At 43.4% G+C, this 21299-nt stretch overlaps 1 protein-coding gene across 7 annotated transcripts in view; it reads left to right on the forward strand.

Moving 5' to 3' along the window:
- Positions 1-21299, forward strand: part of CELF2 (CUGBP Elav-like family member 2) — an 823768-nt gene that overhangs the window by 297282 nt on the left and 505187 nt on the right. For 2 of the 7 annotated variants that reach the window (XM_084784019.1, XM_084784018.1), the window contains exon 1: positions 13724-13969. The exons of 1 other annotated variant lie outside the window; for it this stretch is intronic. In XM_084784019.1, the coding sequence (XP_084640145.1) occupies positions 13917-13969 (53 nt within the window). In that variant the 5' untranslated portion in view covers positions 13724-13916. Of the gene's footprint in view, positions 1-13702; positions 13970-21299 lie in introns of those variants that run through there. 4 more of the 7 variants (XM_084784007.1, XM_084784009.1, XM_084784014.1 and 1 more) reach the window with 4 other exon arrangements.

The following is a 21299-nucleotide window of genomic DNA, read 5'->3' on the forward strand; positions in this document are numbered from 1 at the left end:
CTCTCATTGCTATGACCATGTGTCTAATAAGCAGCAAATAGAAAGGAGGGAAAGTTTGCATGATCTCACAGTTTGCAGAGGTACAGTCTATCATGGTGGCAGGAGCTTGGGGTAGCTAGTCACATTGCTTTCGTACCCAGGAGGCAGAGAGTGAGAAATGCTACTGTTCAGTCACTATCTCCTATTTATTCAGTCTGCAAGCCTAGCTCAGGGAATGGCACCACCCACAATTAGGGGAAATCTTCCCACCCCCAAGTAACCTAATCTATAGAACCCTTCACAGGTATATCTAGAGGTTTGTTTCCATGGTGAGTCTAAATCCTATCTGGTTGACATTCAGTACAGAACATCACACAACCTAAGTTTCTTTGTGGGAATGAATAGATAAATACATGGCCTGCACGTACAACAGAACACTATCCAGCCCCAAGAAGCATGGCAGCCTGTTGTTTGTAGCATAGGTGGACATGGAGATCATTATATTACATGAAGAAGTCACACCACGTAATCTCACTTACATATGGATCTTACAAAGGCAATTTCATAGAAGCAGAGAGCAGGGTGGTGTTTTCTCATAGGGTAGGGATAGGAAATAGGGAGGGAATAAGGCTTTGCCAAGACATTGGCCAAAGGATAAGAAATGTTACACAGGAATAGTGAGTTTGGGAAAGCCATTTAACAGCGTGGTGATCATAGCCAATAAAACATGTGTCACTAAAATTGAGGAAAACTAAAGTTTAAAATGTTCTCCCCACCAAGTTAGAGGTATGGGAGGCCACGTGTATGCTGTTCAGTAAATAAAGCAGAGGTTCTGTGAGGGCAACATGTAGGCGCCATCGCTGCTCCACAGTCTAATCGCCCAGGTACTTCATCTGTGCTTTTGTTTTGGCATTGTTGAAACCAGGACAGTAATAGCTCCTCACACTTCATAATAGCTATGTGATCATTTGGAAAAAAAATAATGCATAAAAACCTCCAGGCCATCAGAATAGCAGGAGGAACGAAGATTCCTTTGAGCCCAGAGATTTCTAGTCTGGAGTGTGTAATGGAACCAAGAAGGATGACGTAAGCCTCCATGATGAGTGGCTTTTTATGAATTAGGTCTGGGTGGTAAGAAGGCTTCAGTTGTGATTTCCCTTAAGAAAAGCCCCTATAAGAGACTAATTGTGTTCAAATGAAGTTACTGGCAGGTACAGGGGTAGATGTGCGTGCAAGTGTGTGTGTCCCTGTGGAGGAAAGCCTTGGTGCCATCCCTACCTATCTTTCTTTGCTGTTGAGATAGGGTCTCACACTAGCCTAAAGCTTGCCCAAAAAAAAAAAAAAAAAAAAAAAAAAAAAGCCAAACTGAGTAGCTAGTGAGCCTGAGTGTCTGCCTTCCTCTGTTTGTTCAGCACTGAGATTAGGAGTATATACCACTATGCCCATTGGGGGTTTTACTTGTTTGGTTGTTTTGTTTTCACTTTTAGGCCATTTCTGGGACTAGGATTCAGGTCCTCATGCTTGCTCGGCCAGAACTTAATTGACTGAGCTGTCTCCCACCCCCATGACAAACTTTCTCTATGCTGTGATTCAACTCAAAGAATAGAGTCAAGTTAGAAGAAAACAAATGGCTTCTTGTTATTTACAGGAAGTCCAGAGAAGTAGAGGGATGAATGGAGAAACAGGGAAACATGTTGCCATAGTGACCAGGTAGTCTGCCATCTCCCTAGAGAGGTGGAAGAGCAAAATGTATTCTGGAGTTAAGCATAGTGAAAAAGAAAAATCAAAGCATAGTGGATGTAAACACTCCCCCTTGTCTCTGAAGAAAACATTTACAGCTTACTCCCTTCAAATATTATTCACCTGTAAGGCTGAAGGAGTAAAAATATGTTTTTGTCTCTTGTTTTGTTTTGAGACCAGATGTCACTATGCAACTCAGGCTGACCTAGGACTAAGATTACAGCTATGCTTACCTTAAAGCTATGCTTCCCAGCCCGCGACTAGAATTATGTTATTAAAACAAAGGAGTAGAGAGACATAGACCCACACAAAGGAAAGCATTAAAGTAAGAGCCATAGAGGAGTTGTCCAAACACTTGCCTTCGTAGTGAACTCAACACTTCAAAAAAAGAATCTCGAATTTACAAGTGAATAAGTCTTGTGGGGAGAAAGCGAAGATTAAATGGGATAAGAACTGTGTGGATTTGTGATAACTTTAATATGTGTTAAATATTCAGTTATAAAAAGTCCTCCCTCCCTGCAATTCTAATTATAAACTGGCATATTCATTTAAACATTGTCAGCAAGAAATCAGAATTCTTACTTTTCCCTGCTTCAGCAGGAAGAAAGCCCTTAAGGTCTGATATCACACATACGGGGGGGGGGGGGGAATCTTATTTTAAAGGTTAGATCAAGCCTGTCTCTGAAAACAAAGTATAATACTTTCTAGTCCTTAATGCCAGCCTAATGGCAAAGGTAAGGGTTTTTTTTCCATGCTATTGTAACTAATTTATTTTTATCTTGTCTTTATTATTATTGTTGTTGTTGTTGTTGTTGTTGTTGTTGTTATTGTTTTGAGACAGGATCTCTCATAAAGCTCAGGGTTGTGGTGAGATTCTGATTCTGGCTCTCCTGTTTCCCCATCTTTCAGGTGCTAAACTACAGGTATGAGCTCCCATTATAGGTTTCTGCCGTGCAAGGGATGGAAGGAACCCAGGACCTCATACATGCTAGGCAGGCAAGCACTCTCCACGCTGTGCTATAGCCTTTAAAAACAGAGCATATTTCACAATACAATAAACAAGAGGGACTGGAGAGATGCCTCAGCACTTGCTGTCCTTGCCGAGGACTTGGCCTCGGTTCTCAGCACCTACACAATGAGTCACGGTCATCTGTGTCTCTCATTCCAGAAGCCCTCATTCCCTCTCCTGGCTTCTCCCAGCAACGCATGCATGTGGTACACATACAGCCAAAGCTGGTTAAAGGGGAAATGCGGGTTCCTCTCTGCTTTTCCAATTCCCATTTTAAAAAATACCATGTATTGTCAGGAGAGAGATGTCAAGCTAGCTGGCTTCCCAGGAAGCCCTGTGAGGCCACTGCATGGGGAGGTGAGCCAAGATGCCTGCAGTGCCCAGCAGAGATTCTGTAATTAATGGATTTTGAGCTTTGTGAAAAGTAGCCTTTGTCCACACATAAAGAGAAGGCTTTATGGTTTCTGCCCCTTGTTTCTATCGCTGCTCTCAATCAGCTGAGCCCGTTACATTCTTTTTCTTCCAAGATTAAGTACAGTTCTCAGTGGCTATATTCCTTTTTCCCTTTTGATCCCTTTTTGTAAGGCGATGATCAGAGCCTATGTGGAAAAGGTGGCATGGCAGAGCTAGCTTACACCTTAGAGGAAGCTATCCTTCAGGTTGGAAAAGCCACGCCTATCTGAATGGTTATGGTGTGCCCTAGCTGTTTACAAGATGAAACACTTTAGCCAGTGCACTGCTGCTATGCTCTCTCCCTGGGCTTGGTCTTCAGTATGAGTGGAAGAAAATGAAGATGATGAGGAGGGAAAAGAATGCTGCAAAGGAGAATGTTAGAACAATTACGCTATCTCCAGTAAAACAAAAAAATAAATAAATAAAATGGGAAGCCCATGTGTTTTGATGAGCTACTTCCCTTCTTACCGGGTGGCACTTCTCTATAAACTGGCGCCATCATGCCACATTGTTCGTAACGTGTGTTATTGTATGTTGTAAACCACATTGTCTCTAATGCCCCGCCTTCAGTGCTTAGTTTATATGTAAAGTCTTTCAAAGTTATCCCATCAAAATATCTTTTGAATGATGCCACGCTATCTTATTTCATAGATATAATGTTGTGTGGTTAAAGATAGATATTTATATAATCTCTTTGTTGGCTGCTTAAGCTTACTTGAGAGCTCATTAATATATACCAGTGTACCCAAACATTTCTGTGAAGGTCTTAATGCACTAATATTCCAAAACTCTTTCACGGATACGTATTTGTTCCTTAGTTTACCTTTCATATTTTAATGGCATATGTACTTATATATACCCAAAATATATGAAGTTTTCTTTTTCTACAAACAATATTTCCATTAATGCTTTGAGGATTTTATATAATGTATTTGATCTCATTCACAGCCATCGCTAGCTCCTCCCATTTTCACTCCTTCTTAACGATCCACCCAACCCTACCTTTCCCTCTCTCAACACCATCAAGTCTAATTTTCACTGTTCAAATACTCTTGGGTGTGGCACCTACCCTGGAGACTCCCAAGGTCTCACCATTACAGAAAACTGCCTCTCCCTCTTATTGTTTGCAGTGTTTGCTTTTTATTTAAGACTAACCTTTGTAATTGCTTTTACTTGAAAGCAGAGTTAAAAATCACCCCTCCTATGGTTTTTTTCCGCCAATTTTCTGTAGTTCTGTTGTTTACACTGCATGGATAACTGATTTCGTTTCCAGTATGAAGTGAGGCCAGGCTATACACCCACAAAGCTTGCCCCTGCTGATATACTTCCTCCAGCAAGACTCCGCCTCCTAAAGGTTCCGGAACTTCCCAAACACCACCACCAGCTGGAGACCAAGTATGCAAAGAACAGCACAAGCCTATGAGGGACATGTATGTTCAAGCCATAGTACTATTGTGGGCAGGTGGCCACTGTGTTGCTCGAATTATGTGGCTCAGAGCACCAACTAGTGCTATTCTCTAGCCAGGGAGCAGATGAACAAACAATGAGATTCCATTGCCCCCTGTCAATTAACTGTAATTGTGGGAAAGATGTGTTCAAAATCACGTTGCTTTTTCTTATAAATGGTCCACTCGAATTCCATTTCTGGCTCTATCCCATCCTCACCAGTCTTCCTGATTGTCAGTAGAGAAGATGTTCTTTTCTGGTGAATAAGCAGCTGCATGCAGTGAGGCTCACCTGTGCATTAACCACAAGAGTCCCTTACAGTCTCTGCACTACGCTTTCATCACCTGAAAAGAGAAGTGAAAGTAGAGTCTGCCCTGCACACTTAGTAGGCCTTGGTTCAACACAGGTCCTACACCCGTCCACTGGGCATCTCCACACAGTGGAAACTTGGTGCTCAACATGTCTTACCAGGCCTCTTCCTGGAGAGGAAAACACACCAAGGGTATCTGTGGAGTGGCTGTTGTAGTTCACAGTAATAAGAAGTGAAGAGCCTGGAAATGCATAGCAATTTGTCATAGTAATTTTATGACGGTTAATCTAATTTTCCTTTTGATGGCTGAGTTACATTTTTGTATGAATTTGCCTTTGTTCAGTAATTCAGTTTTATTTTACTCTCCAAAAGTATTGATTTGCAACATATTGGAACTTTTAGAAAGCAAAGGAGAAGGGAAAAGGTCGTCCTTTGTCACAGTGGGATGTCCTGCCTTGCTTGATAGACAAACTTGATAATGGTTTGTACGTTAAATCATCCTTTGGTTGTGAAATAAATACTCCGCACAATCGATCTCTAGTGTGTTTGCGGCAGTTTACCACCAGGGAAATGAACAGGTAGGTGACTGTTTAGGTCTTTGACTCTGACTGGACGACGTTGTATACTTTAACTCCACTTAGGCCTGTTGGCATTTTCCTCTGTGGCACTGGTGGAAGGCTGGCCTCCTCCTCGATGACCCCATGGGCAATAATTCAGGCGAGGCAGTCCTAGAGCAGACGTTGGCATGCGTCTTTGATGGGCAACTTGGCAAGTGTGCTTGGCTTTGCTCTGAAACTCAGACCTCCCTCTTCAAACTGGCAAAGAGTTGAGTCTTTAAGCATACAACCCAGAAGAACATAATGGCGCCGTTTAGTGCAAAGCAAAATAAATAAAAGACAAAAAAAAAAAAAAAATAGGAGATCAATATTCAGGCTTTACTCCCTGGCCCACAATACGGAGACCAAATAATACCCCTCTCTCTTCGGAAAATCTCTTTGTGCCTGTCGCTGTAACCCCCCCAGTGGTAACAAAGACAGGCCAGGAGTTAGCAGATCACAGCTTGAACACTGCATCTGCCCTGGCAACTCAGGAGTTAACTAAAGCTCTAATATTGTTTGCTTCCTGGATGGACTGAATTTGGCCTGTGATTCCTCTGAATGGCATGTAAAGCAGCCGGCTGGGTGTGAGTCCCGTACCCCCCTCCGCCTCCTTGCTTTCTCACTTTTCAAATATGTCTGGCAAAGACCCAACTTCCCTCTTCTGAATCCACTCCACTTCGCTCTCTTGTGCCGCTGAACAAGGCTCCAAATGAGAAACAGCATTCCTTCCCAGTCTTTAAAGGAGGGCCCGAGCCCAGTGGAAAAACATACCAATAAATGCGTGCACCCTGAATTGCTGTACAGGGTCCCTTCCTCTATTCTTAGCAGGTTTCGAAGCTGTCTGTTTGGAGATCCTTCCGGGTTTGTTTGGTTGGTTTTTTGTTTTTTGTTTTTTTTTTCTTTTTAGTTTATAGTGTTGTGGAATCGCGGTTCTTCCGTCATTGAGGAAGCACCAAAACATGTGTCTTTGTTCCTGGGCTTTTCATAGCATCGAGGTTACAAGTACAACGCGAAAGCACTTGAAATTCCATTAAAGCTACGTTCCTTTATCTAAAGGAAAGAAAAAAAAAAAAACCCCGCTGTCTTGGGAAGTTTGTCTCCATGGGCACCGCTAAGTGAAGATATCTACAATGTGTGGTTTTGTGTAACTGAAGATTAATGCTTAACCCTTTCCTGTGCTGGCTTCTGACAGCACAAGCTTGAAGCAAAGGCAAGAAAATATAGCATCCCTGTTAAGGGACTTTCTTTGTTGTTGTTTCTTTTTAAGTTGTTACTTTTTTGGTCAAAAACAACCTGGACCGGGGCTTGTAATGTTTGACTTATAATACAATATTTTGGTAGTCTAATACACTAGAAAGCTTCAAGGAAATAATTAAAAATAAAATAGAGCTTTAAAAATGGATGGGTATATTTCAATGCCTTATCAATACCATCAAGGAAACCATTACAGACTCAGATAAATAACAGATAACCTTAACAGTGATGCTAGTATTTTTATTTGAAAATTAGTCTGGCACTGGGCAGTGGTAGTGCACACCTCTAATCCCAGCACTCAGGAGGCAGAGATAGGTGGATCTCTGTGAGTTCAAGGCTAGTCTGGTCTACTGAGGGTGTTTCAGGACAGCTAGGGCTACACAAAGAACAATCTCTTAGGAAAGAAAGAAAGATGAAAGAAAGAAAGAAAGAAAGAAAGAAAGAAAGAAAGAAAGAAAGAAGGAAGGAAAGGTCAGTCTGTCCTGTGATTGTCAGAGCCCACAACTGAAATTGAAGTTTCCAAATAAATAAATAAATATAAAATAATATAAAAATTGTACTATATGTCTTATGTAATATTTAGAAACATAGTTATACTAAAATATGATCTGTTGCTTCTCTGAGATGCAGCCTAGGTGAAACAGGCTGTGTTCTACCTGGTGACCCTGGTCTGACCTGGTTTCCCAGCTGTGCACCTTAAAAAGCACGGAGAGCTTCCTAGAACTATCCAGTGTCAAGGGCAAGCATGCAATTTCTTAGCTCCTTCCATCTGTCAACTTAAAAACATTCACACATCCTCGAGCCCAGGAAGGCTTCTCTCCCCAGCAGCAGAACACATTTCCAGTTAGTCATTCCACATCCGTCAGAGAAGGCACTCAGCCACTTGAGGAGAAGGTGAGATCTGGCAGCCATGTTGAAGGAGAAGACAGGAACACACAGACCCACAGACAGTCTCTGTCAGGAAGCAGCAGAACAGGAAGTGAGTAGGAGAGAAGCAAGCTTTTCTAAAACCAAAGACAAGAAAACTTTTGGGAAATTCAGATCCCTAGGAAGAAACTATACTTTATCAAAAATAGGAAAGAACTTTTCAAAAATTAAAAACAGGGCTAAGGGGAACAATTGGGTGCAAGCACAAGGACCTGAGGTCGAATCCATGTCACCCACGTAAAACACTGCGCATGCCTATCACCCTGGTATTGTGGGGAAGAGACCAGTGCGCCCACAGAGGGTTCTCTGGCCAGCTTATCCAAATTGGATAGCTTCTGATTCCATGAGAGACCCTGCTTCAAGTCAATAATGAGGAAAGCAAGAAAAATGGTCTTCTTTCACCTCTGCTCTCACCACACGCGTGTACACACAGGCACATTCACAAGCATGCACCAGGCATAACACACACACACACACACACACACACACACACACACACACACACACAAACACACAAACACACACACAAACACCTCAAAAACAAACAAAAAGACAAATAAAATGTTTATTTCTTTCTGTATAAAACAAACACAATTAAGAGAAATTCGTGGGCTGAGAGGATGGCTCCCTTGATAAAACACCTGACCTTAAACATGAAGATCTAAGGTCAGACCCCCAACCCCAGAACCCACATGATGCCCCCCGAGCCTGGTCAGACATCCCTGTAATACAAGCAAAGGCAAGAAGGGAGGCAAAACTCTGGGCTGAGTATCCTAGTCAGCTTGGCAAACTTCCAGGCCAATGAATGTCCTTGTCTCAAGCAACACAGGGAAAATACTTGAGACAAATACTGGAAATTGTCCTCTGATCTCTGCACTGCCACAGGATATCAAGTAGATACACACACACACACACACACACACACACACACACACACACACACACACACAAAGCCAATAATTTCTTGATTCCCCAAAACCTAACACTGGCAGAACAGAAACATGGGGAGGCCTGGTATCTGTCTTTCTGATTCCTTCAGGTGGCCAGTTTAGGTTGCAGTTGCTGGCGAATACTTTTTCTGCATCTGGCTGCCTTGTGCAGCAGGTGTTTTCTATTCCTCTGAAATGTTTGCTGCTTTTCCAGTGTTTTACCTTTGGCACCAATGATACATGTTCAGCCATAGGAAACTCACCCAGGGTGCCAGGGAACCAGTGCTTGCTGCACTTGCTGGTTGACGTTAACCTCCAGGGTTAGCATTTCTCAGGCTGTTCTCAGCAGAGGCCTGGTCCCGGCTCTGACTGTGTCCTGACTAGGATCCTGCCTGTCTGTCCGCTCCCCACATAACTATCATCCCACAGCCCGTGGAGCCACTGGCCCCAAGGCTCTGCTTGTTTAAACAGAATGGACCAAATAGTGGATTTCCTTTTTGCTTACAATTTGGGTTGTAGTTTCAGATTTATATTTTATCCCATGAGACCAGAAGAGGAGGAAAGGGAGGGTATCGTGGAGATGTTAGTTAGATGAAAAGCAGGTGCTTTGTTTGCTGGTACTAATAATGTATAGTCACTAATTTTGCTTTATCTACACTAAAAAGTCCTAAAGCTGGGGAGATGGCAAGGAACTCTGAGAAGAAGAAGGAAAGGAAACCAAAGTCAGAATCTAGTGTATGAAAAAATATCTATTTTCAATAAAAGAAAAAAATCTCAGAGCTGACTCTTGAAGACCATCTAAGAAAAACACTAGAAGATGGTTCATCCAGTAAAGTGCTTGCCCCACAACACTGAGAGCCTGGGTGTGGTCCCCAGGGTCACATAAGAGCCTAAGTGCACTGGTACCCACTTGGAATCCCTGACCCAAGCAGAGGCGGATCCCCTGAGCTTGCTACCCAGCCAGTCTAGCCCAATCAGTGAGACATCCTGTCTCAGAAGGCATAGGGCACCTGAGTTACATCACCCAAGGTTGCCCTCTGACCTCTAAACTCTCACACACACACACACACACACACACACACACACACACACACATACACAGGAGAGAGAGACAGAGACAGAGACAGTCAGAGACAGACATAAGTACAGATACAAAGGGACATACAGAGAGAGAGAGACAGACAGACAGACATGTATACAGAGAGAGGAAACACACAGAAAAAGACATACACACACAGAGAGACACATACAAAGAAAGAAAGAGAGAGTTACATCCAGGGAAAGAGGCATACACACATAGACATACATGTATACATGTGGGGAGGGAAGAGAGAAAGAGAGATTTTACAATTAAAAACAAAAGGCAAAAGCGGTAACAGCCAAGCTTGACAGTCCATGCCTACAATGCCAGCTTTCAGAAGGCTGAGGCAGGAAAATCAGAGTTCAAGGCCAGCCTGGGCTCCACACTGAGACTTTGTCTGAAATCGAACAAAGCAACAAAATAATTTCATATAAAGAAGCTACTTTATCAAAATTGAGAAAAAAATTAGGACAAAAGTGAAACTCCACAGCAATTCGCACGGTGATACAGAGGGAAACTGTAGTTTCTCAAGGTTGAACTTAACATTTCACTTCTGAGAATAAAATGTTTATTGTTGGCTTGCTGTGTTCCAGATGATAAGCAGTTGGCTCAGATCTGAGCAAGGCAAGGCTTCTGCTTCTCTGCAGAAAGCACACTTAGACTTAAGGTAAGTTTATAATTCTGACGGCCTCACAGCTCGCAGATTGGTCTCATTTGTCCCAGGACTTGGGAGACTGAGGCAAGAGGCTCACCGAGAGTTCAAGGCTAGCCTCAACCACATAGAGGGACTCTGTCTCAAAACCCAAGGCAGAACAGAAAGCCGGAGTGTTCAGTGTGAGCAGTCGATGGAACAGAAGTAGAAGAGTAGGGGAAAGGGTAGAGAGGAAATTTGCCTCAACGTAAAGTACAATACCTCAAAATTAAAAACAAAATATTTAGCACATCATCTGTCTCCCTCTTCCATAAACACTTTCAGGAAATGGGTTTCAGATGATGTTGAGGACTCCAGTAGCTCAGCCTGAGTGTCACATCCTAAGAGGAGAAGAATGAGGGGCTGTAATTGTCCAGATGGGCTTGTGGGCATATCTGCTAAGCACAGAGCCTGGGGACCAAGCCACTTGCTTAATTTTTTCACACCCCAGAGCCCTCATTTATATAAGGAAAACGAGTGCCACTGGTCTTATAAACAAGCTAGCTGCAAGGAAAGAGGAGCGAGTAGGCCAACAGACATGAAAATCAGCCCAGGCTCCACCTAGACTTCGGTGTAAGACTCTTTTTGAAAGAAAGACTGTGCTTACTATCTTTTAAAAGGTTTTGAAAACCTAGCTCAAAAACACTATTTTCCCCGGCACGGTGGCTGACACCCGTAATCTTTTGCACTTGGGAGGCTGAAGCAGGAGAATTGCCTGGGCTAGAAAGGACTGTGTGGGCAGACCTGGTTACGGTGAGAGCCCGTCTAAGAAAGTCAAAACAAAATAAATTATTTTTCAGCTTAGGATCATGTTTATCCATTTGTCCTTTGGCCCAAAGCCAAGGCCCCGCCCCACTTTTCTTCCCATTAACCCTGAACACTAAGTCTTAAAGGCCTCATTGCTCTCCCTTCTCCCCCAGATCTGGCTCCCTGTAGTACAGGGGGCTAATGAGACAAGGATGATGTCATTATAATTGCAGAAACTATTTCATGATAATCTTTTGGGTTTTTTTTTTTCCCCTCTTGCTAACTTTCGAAAGGGAAAAACATTTTTATTAATTATCTGAGCACTGGCAGCCTTTTGGAAGTAAACTCTATACGAAAGCTGCTGCCATTAGCCACACTGGACGGAGCACTTAGGGATTAAAAGCGTTATGTAAATGTTTACACATGATTATGACATGACCCCAGCTTCACACTGGGATGGCACACATGGCCCAGATAGAAGCACGAAGCCCCAGGGAGGCAGTGATTTTTTTTTTTACAAGGTATGAAATTATCTTTTAATTTTAGCATGAAGATAGTCACACTTTTGAAGAGTGTCATTCACAGCCATTATGACAATATTGATGACTGTGAAAGAAAGTAACTCTACATTGAGGGTTAACTGACTATTTTAAGAACTGGGGGGTGGGGGGCACGAAGAAAAGGGGAGGAGAGGGGAGATTAAAATGGGAGAGGTTTTAGGAGTGACTGGAAACTTCTACAATAAGAAAGGCAGCTCCCAAAAGCAGGTTCTGGTATTTTTCTCTCTGGAAATGCTGAGAAAAACGAGACAAAAAAACAAAACAAAAAAAACCCAAAAACACGGTATTTGCAAGATATTTTCATATTCACACACTCTCATTTTATTTTGTTTTAATTTTTTTGGTGAGTTCTACCTGACAGGTGAGAAAACGGAAGAAAGTGTAAACCCCACCCCACCCCTACCCCCAACCCCCATCCCCCCACCCCTCCCTGCCCCCACCTCCACTGCCACACCCCACCCTACCCCCAACCCAGGTAAAGCAAGCTTAAGTATAAGAGCATTCCAGAGCACTCACTGAATAATATCTCGTAGTCCTTCTAAGGGAGGCCTTGTGCTGGTGTAATGTGTACCCCACCATCCCTAAATCTTCCTATCCTGTGATGGCTTGGTGGACTCAAACCCAGAACCTCACATGTGCTAGTCATGGGTTCCGCAGCTCAGCTCTAGTACTGAGCTACATTCCAGCCCTAAACTTTGCTTTTCAAGGAAAATTGGAGGCTGCTGTGAGGGCCCCCATGTGCTCTGCAGGAGAATTTACTTCCCTCAAGCTGATTCTCCATGTATGATCATGATCTAAAATTTTCTTTTTAAAATTAGAGTAAGAAAAAGAGGGGAAATGGACATAAATGAAGAATGCACATAAAGCTTACATGGCTCGTGGCTCTAACAAAAACGTTGACAGTCAGAGAGCCTGGACTGGGTGATTTCAAGGTTGTCTGCATCCTGTGAGAACAGGTGACAGGAGGAAAGGGTCCCGCCATAGCTGCTGAGAAGCATTCATTCACAAGAGCCAACATCCTCCAGAGAACACAGAGCCCAAGCCCAGGAGGCAGCGCTTAAGAAAATAAGAATTCTGGGTACTAAGAAAGAAATCCCTCACCCTGTTAGCACAGAAGGGTAAACCAGGAACCATGGACACCACAGGCAAGCAGTCGTGCCCGGTTGTTCAAATTCTTGCTGCAAGGGTATTTGGTTTTAGTGTGTGTGTGTGTGTGTGTGTGTGTGTGTGTGTGTGTGTGTGTGTGTGTGTGATGCCACAGCATTTATGTGAAGGTCAGAGGATAGCTGGCAAGACTCACTTCTTTCCTTACACCATGGGGGTTCTAGGAATCAAACAAAGCCTTGGCAAAAAGTGCCTTTACCCAGTGGGCCATCTCACACAGACAGGACGTTTGGTTTTAAATAAAGGACAAAAGGGGAAAGTGGGTAGAAATTCTGACATTTTCACTTCATATTTAGAGTGATTGTGCACTGGCCTCTTCGTGTTATTTAAATATAAAGAGAGAGAAAGGAATTGGTGGGGGATGGGGAGTAGATGAAAATACTATAGAAAACAGTAAATTCGGGCTTGTTAGCAGTAAGGCTAAAGATTTTTTTTAAAAAAACAATCCTAGCAGTAATGCAGTTACAGCGTCTGTGGGAAGCTCTAAGCTAGGTATCCATGTCCCAGAACAGAAGCCGGGAGAGACAGGAAGACATTAGCCTCACCAGTCTCCTGAAGGGAATATAAAAGGAAATCTCTGAGGCAGAAGAAGTCCCCCAAAGGGCAGGAAGGCTACAGCCCGCAGTAATCTGTAAATGATTGCTCCTAAAGTCTGGAAGCTTCAGGCTTGAGCTGTGTTTGTTCCAAAAGAAAGCCGAGGAGGACGGAGTTAATAAAGAGAGATTTAACTGAGAACTGTGGTTGGAATAAAGTGGGCTACAAAAAAGGTCAAATTTGATCAGTTGGAGCAGATTACAGGGGGCTTTGAAGGGTGGTGTGGAGAGCTGGAACCGGTCTGGGGAGTAATAGAGTACAGGATTGATTCATTCGGGCGGTGGAGAGAAGCCAGGACAGGCGCTTATCAGTCCTAGAAGGAGGAAGAGCCTAGCCGCTGGGCGCTGCCGCTCCAGCCCGAGCCCAGAGCCGCCTCTGCGTCCCTGCCTGCAGCGTCCCTGTCGCGCAGTCCAGGCACCGCAGCTCTCAGACAATGGTTTCCCTAATCTCTGACTTGGACTCCCTGAGAGGCTGGAAAGTGTTAAGGTAGGCCTGCTTCGCTTTCTCTCCCGCGCTTTTTTTCCCCCTTCAAGGCCAGCTCCAGCCCATCCCCACCAGCTAAGGAGAGCTTGGCATTCTCTAAAGTGCCTGCATTGGCTTGAAGTGACAAGCCAACACGGGCCGGAGGAATACTGCGTTCTGGTACAGACACGACTTTAAGCAGACAGACTAGACAGGCCCATGAAAGTGGTCCTCAAGTTTCACTGCAGGCAAGCAGAGAACGCAGGCTTTCTTCCTGAGAGCTCAGTGGCTCCCAGCGCTGGCTGGCTCTGAAATGAATCCTTATGTTTAATTATTGTTTCAGGGGGCACAGAAGGGACAACGTAGAATATGGTGGACTTTCTGAGACTTCACATACAAGAGTAAATTTTTTTTTAAAAAATTGAATTATTGCCCACACTTGAAGAGGGCCGTCCTCTCCCCCCCGTCCCCCTCCCCCCAAAATGTATGTACGTCCTGTGAAGTCTCCCTTCCCCTCCACTCTCGGGTCAATTTTAGAAAAGTTGATATATACGGCAGCATACAAAAGACCCTGGGTGCGATCCAGAACACCTCAGCGTCCCGGTGCCAGACCTGAACCTCGGCGTTCAGGAAGTGGAGGCCAGAGTTCAAACTCCTCCTTAGCTACAAAGCGAGTCTGAAGCCAGACAAAACGATCTCAAAAAATAAGCAAATGGATAATGAAAATACAAAAAGTGACCTCTGACCTCCTGACACCGGAACTTAGAACCTAAGCTAGAATGGGCAAGTTCCCCTGTCATCTCCACTTGAGTCTCAAGCACACCTGGGGTGGAATCCACAGTGCACTGGTGCCTTTAACTTTACTGTGAGTGGTGTTTCCCCAGGGAAAGCATTTTGGGACAGTTTTTTAAATATAAAAATATATAAATATAAAAATTCGGAGGCATTTTTATTATCATTAAAAGTAGGTCTAGTAGGTTTTCGTGTTTTCCCAAATACCTTCTTCTCCGAAACTTTTTTTTGTCAGAGTTAAACCGGAACCCAAGTGCATGATACAGAAGAGGGAAGCATCCACATGGCGGGGGACCCTCTGCTGACCTTTGATTGTGTCAGTGGACTTCTTGTTCCCTTTTCATGAGTTCTGCCACAGTGTTTAGCTCGATTTATTATTTTTAAAGCAATATTTGTATACAACAGCAAATAAACAGTAGACCAATATCCGTCTTCTTTTCTTTTTCCAATTATTGCATGGTTTTGTTTTATCTATTTTTTTTTCCTTATTGTGTATGAGAGAGATGGGCCAGGATAGACACACATGCCACAGCCCACACGTGGAGAAGAGAAGGTGTGTTTTATGGACATGGTTTTTTCCTTCCACCTTTACGTGGAATCTGGGTGTGAAGCTTACTTTGCTAGACTTACCCTTCGCCCTCTGGTCCTGAACCTTATATTCTAGAACTTTCTGTGCATGCAATCGGACATCACATAATAGGTGTTGTTTTATGATTTTTTCCATTTACAGCATATTCATGTTCAGCCACCTATCACAGCTGCGGCTTTAATGACCAAAGGCAGCAAGCTCTGTGATGCTCATCGGTGGCCAAGTTATCTTGTTCATTGAGTACTAACTTTACTTCCAGGCCTTGGCTTGTACTAACCACAACACAGTGAGCAGCTTTATGCTGTATAGCTTTTTACTTTTATTCAATTAATGCCAGGATTTCTCAATGAGAAGTTTCACATTATGGGTCCTTTGGTGAATTTTTTTATTTGCATGGTTGACCTCAATATTTTAAAATTATATCTATTTCTTTATTTGTATGTTTATGCATGTGAGATAGACACATACACAGGGAGAAGGAGAGAGAGAGAGAGAGAGAGAGAGAGAGAGAGAGAGAGAGAGAGAGAAGAGAGAGAGAGAACGCACATATGTGGAAGTCAGAAGACAACTTACAAGAATCGGTTCTCTCCTTTACCATATGGCTTCTGGGGAATCAAACTCAGGTTCTTTAGGCCTGACAGTAGGTGCCCTTACTTACTGAGCCATCTTACTTAGGCCCCTTGAACTTTATTTTAATTGGGACGCAGTAGAGCGTTTCTGTTAATGCTCTCATGGCAGAGATGCTGCAATAAATTTCATTTGCCTTCTCTTCCCCTGAAGACTAACCTGTTTCTAAAACTGAAAGATATCTTAAGAGTGCTTTCAAAACATTCTTTTTTAGGTGATTAACTTAATATTACTGTACAAGGAGATGGAGAGGGTTCTGGCTTTTAAAAATGTGTGTGGCTATGATGGCACCCTTAGAAAATGCCATTCTTAAAAGGCCTTTTAAAGCAATGGTCCAGTCTTAACCTATCTAAAACTCCAGTGATGTTGTCTCCTCGTCAGTGCGTCCCTTATATAAGTGAACTGTATTTCACGGTGAGAGTCAGTGAAGAGGCAGAAACTTGGACCTAGAAAAGATAAACGCTATACGTGGATGCTTCAGCTGCAGACAGTTTATTCTGTACACACCTCTTCTTGGCGGGAACTTATTAACTATGTAGAGTCCTTTTCCAAGGTAAGAAGTTATAAAGTGGTTGGCCTTAATAATTTCATTTACATTTCCTAGTTGCTTACTGTAAAGCATGGTTTTGGCTAGTCTGGGAGGATGTATATACATCTATGTATGTATATGTACATATGTGTTCATGTGTGAGGGTGCACATGCATGTGCAAGTAACTGGGCAGGCATGTGTATCATGTCCATGTGGAGGCCCAAGGAAGATTTGGGTGTCATTCCTAGGTGCTGACCACAGTGGTCTTGTTGTTGTTTTGCTTTGGGTTTGTTTGTTTGCTTGCTTGCTTGTTTTTTTGAGACAGGGGATCTCATTGGCACGGCCATGCTGATGAAGCTGGGCTGACTAGTTCGCCCCAAGGATGTATCTTTCTCTACCTCCTCAACTCTAGGAATAAGAGCAGTGCCATACCAGGCCTTTCTCCCACTGCCACATGAAGAAGCATGAGTTACTTTTCTGTTGCTCTAATCAAGTACTCTGACAAAAGTAACTGAAGGGAGAACGGTTTTAATTGATTTATAGTTCCAGAGGAACAGAGCCCATCATGGTGAGGAAGCAGGAGCAGGAAGTTGGCTGGTCACATTTTACCTGTATACAGGAAGCAGTGTGGGAGCTCAAGATATACTTCCCCCAGCAAAGCTCCACCTCCTCAAGGTTCTGCAGCCTTCTGAAACAGTGCCACCAACTGACTGTTCAAATACCTGAGCCTGTGGGGGACATTGCTCATCTAAAGTACCACATATAGGTTCTGAGCATCTGATGCAGGTCCTCAGGCTCACACAGCACTTTACTGACTGAACTCTCACTCCGAACCCTCTGGTTGGCTCCTTTGATTCACTGAGCTGTTTACTCACCCACAGTAATTCTCTGTCTATAATGTTTAGGAGAAGCAAAAATTAAACCTAATTACGTCAACAAGGAACCCAGCAGAAGCACAAGGTATGTGCGCTAATGCCACATACCTGATAAGAGTTTTGTCAACAGATGCTCTAAAAATCCAGAGACCTTGGGCACAAGGCCCTGTTCCAATAGAGAAAAGAGCTGTCTCTGCCTTTGCCAATCATCAGTTGAGTAGAACCCTTGCTCTTGGAGTTGGCAGAGTAACCGAAGGCAGAAAGGTGTTCAAACCCATATATCCTGGCATATTTTCTGGTGTTTGGTCAAGAAATGTGGCCTAGAGTCCTGCTGCAGCTGCTACTACTAAAAAGTGATCAGAGGAAGTGATGTTTAAGTGTATGCCACTTCATGTCCTTAAGATAGGACATTAAAATAGAAAGATTTCTTAAATGTGTCTGCAGTGTTTTGAGTGAAAATGGCTCCTGTAGGCTCACAGGGAGCATCACTATTGGGAGGTGTGGCCTTTTGTAGTAGGTGTGGTCTTGTGTGAAGATGTGTGTCCCCGGGGGTGGGCTTTGAGGTGTCAGATGCTCAAGCCAGGCCTGGTGTCTTTCTTCCTGCGGCCTGCTGATCTAGATGTAGAGCTATCTCTACCTCCCCGGCACCATGTCTGCCCGTGTGCTCCATGCTTGCCACCATGACCGTAATGGAGTAGACCTCTGAACTGGAAGCCAGCCCCAATTAGATGTTTTCCATTAGAAGAGCTGCTGTGGTGATGATGTCTCTTCCCTAGCAATAGAAATCCTAACTAAGACAGTCTTCAAGAAAAAAATTGGGGGATTAATATACTGTTACTGCAGGGTACATCTCTAAGACAGGAACGCCTTTGCAGACCTTCATAGTTGTGACATTCCATCCTAGGTCCTTTTTTTTTGTCATGTGGCAAACTCGAGGGTGAGGATAGTGCTGTTGGATGTTTTCATTTTTCTCCACCCAAGGGACACATAAGATGCCCACTGCTACCAAAAGACACAGCAACAATTTCCAACCTTTAGGCTCCCCTTTTGACTTCAGGGAGACCACAAGCTCTCCCAGCACAGCTTCACACACACACACACACACACACACACACACACACACACACACACACACACACACACACATTATTATAAAATCAATAAAAAGGAGTCCTTCTACACAGAAGAAAAAAATGGATGCAGTAAGACTATGAGTAAAGGAAAACAAAGAAGTCTGGCAGCAGTACGATTCCTGTAAGGTTTTCTGTTGGTTGGTATGGCTAGAAAGGTGAAAAGAAGGATAGCAGTGAAAGAAACTAAATAGGGAATAGAAAGCTGGACACATGGCCTCCCCTTACCCTGCCACATTCCTGCATCTCTTCCATCAGAGGGCCTTAAGAAAATTCCTGTATCAAGATGAGGGAACTGATCTCTAGAGCTGAGGGGACTGGCAGTGCCAGACTCATTAGTGGGTCCAGCTTTAGGCCACTCTCCTTTACATCCTCTCACTGAGAGATTTTTGTCCCTCACCTGCATTTCTGTTCCCATGGGTCCTCACATACTTGAAGACAGGTCAACCTAGGACTCTCAGCAGAGCCCATCATGGGCTGTGCAAATGTCAGATGCTGAATGAGAAACAAACTCTCTCTATTGGGTCCCCCATGACTTCCTTTTTCTGCTCTAGAAGGTTCTGGAGCATACCACTCCCCAGCCTGGTATTCAGACCAGTAGAATTGGTGGCATCCCCTACTCCTTTGTTTTCTATCTTAATTTACACTGAAATACTTGCCATCCTCCTCTACCTTTTCATCGCTTCCTCTGGCTTAGTTGGTGTACAGTTCCCTTTCACGTGACTGATAAACCTGAGGTCTACTCTTCTGGACCTTTCTTTGCCAGCACTTCCCCCTGCTTCAACTCTTTCCTCCTCTGTCTGTGGGCAATGCAAACATTCAGAAAGTCATCATTCAGATCCTGCTACTTTCGCAGGAGAAAAGCAACCTCCCCTTCCTCTGTCACACAGGACCAGTGGTGGCAGCCTCTCCAGCTGCCTTTCTTCCCTTTCGCCCAGCTCTTGCTGCTCTCCCAACTCTGATCTCTTTCTCACACACACAGCAAGCTTATGTGGGCTGTAATTGTATTAGTTACAACCTCCTGCTACCTGGAAATTTCTCCTTGGCTTTAGGCAGGGCAGTCCGTCTTGGTGATGCTACCCCCAGCCCCACCCCCACCTCCAGTCATCTAAAAGGCATTCTCCCGCTTATCCCCCAAAGCAGGAAAATGTTCAGTATGATTGAAATAGCCATGCTATTTTCATATGTAGTCGATTATTTGTTGTCTCCCCCTCCCTCATTAGAGTGTATAATTTGTAGGCTTAATTGTTGAATACTCAGTGTCTAAAATTTTTCTCTTGCTGTTTCTTGAGCAGACAATGAATCACTAAGTAAGGCATGAGTGGATAAACTGGTTACTGTCTCTCTCATCTGACTACATATAGACTCCATATGGCCAGAGGCTTTACATATTGGTCACACTGTAATTCTGGTGTTTTTTGAGGTGCCTTGGTGCTATGATAGTCAATAAGAAGTGAATGAACAAATGAATGAATGAATGAATCCAAATTCCTGCCTGTGGTAGTTCTGTTCCAGCCAGGAAAATACTTAATTTGGTAAATATGAAAATTTTCTGTGATCCTGCCTGAGAGTCGAAGAGGCCTTTTTATTGTTCAGATGGAATCTGTTCTTGCTAGATAAGTGAATGACCTGGGATAGAAGTTAGCAAACTTTTCCTCTAAAAGGCCAGTAGTAAATACTTGAGACTTCCTGGCTGTACAGTTACTGTCACGACTTAGCCCTGCTATTGTAACACCATAACAGCCACTGATAGAAAAGTAAACAAGGTTGGTTCGCTGTGAGCTAGAATAAAGCTTTATTTGCAAAAACAGAGAGTCAGTTGAACTTGGCACATGTCTAACTCTCATCTATCACTGAGACTTTAGAATTGTGACCAACAAGAAAACAGAAGTGGTTTGGACAGATGATTGGAGACATTATTTCAAGTTTCATATGGCAATATTAATTAATAAACTTGCCTCATTTTTAGGGAAAATATTAAGAAACCTGGGAGATGGTTCAAAGGTCAGGTACGTTTGATGTCATAAGCATTTGATATCACAAAGATGGCTATAGCTTGGAGAAAATGTATAGTTTGCCACATATATGTGTATGTATATATTCCAGACCTTAGCATGAGTTTTTTTTTTTTCATCGCTTGCTCTGGCACCGTTAGTATACATTTCCCTTTCACATTCCTGATAAACCTGAGGTAAATTTCAAATTTATTCAGGAGATCCTGCTGTGTTTTAACACATCCACATGGAGATGCTTATTGGTTCATGTTACAGGACATCTTGGGAGAGTCTGTAGAAACTGTGAGTATCCAGGGGGAAGAAGCAGACTGGTCATCTGATGACCAGGAATTCATCTTCTTAGAGGTCAGTACAGTGGTTCCCAATCATTTTTTTTTTTTTTTTTTTTTTTTTTTTAGAGACAGGATTTCTTGGTATAGCCTTGGCTGTCCTGGACTCACTTTGTAGACCAGGCTGGTCTCAAACTCATAGCGATCCACCTGCCTCTGCCTCTGGACTGTTGAGGTTAAAGGCATGCGCCACTACGCCTGGGCCAAATCATCTTAATGCTGAGACCCTTTAATACAGATCCTCATGTTGTGGTGACCTCCCCCCAACCATAAAATTATTTCATTGCTACTTCATAACTGTAATTTTGCTACTGCTATGAGTCATAATGTAAGTACATGATATGCTGCCCCAAACAGTTGAGAAACTCTGTGAGAACTCTCCATTCTTGCTCTGTGCCAGGCTTTGCCTCGTGCTAAGCACTCCGTTATGCTCTCTCTTATCTTTAACCAGACTCCTGGAAGTGGGT

This window comes from Acomys minous (assembly GCF_964271855.1).
Source record: "Acomys minous genome assembly, chromosome: 5".
Lineage (NCBI taxonomy): Eukaryota > Metazoa > Chordata > Mammalia > Rodentia > Muridae > Acomys > Acomys minous.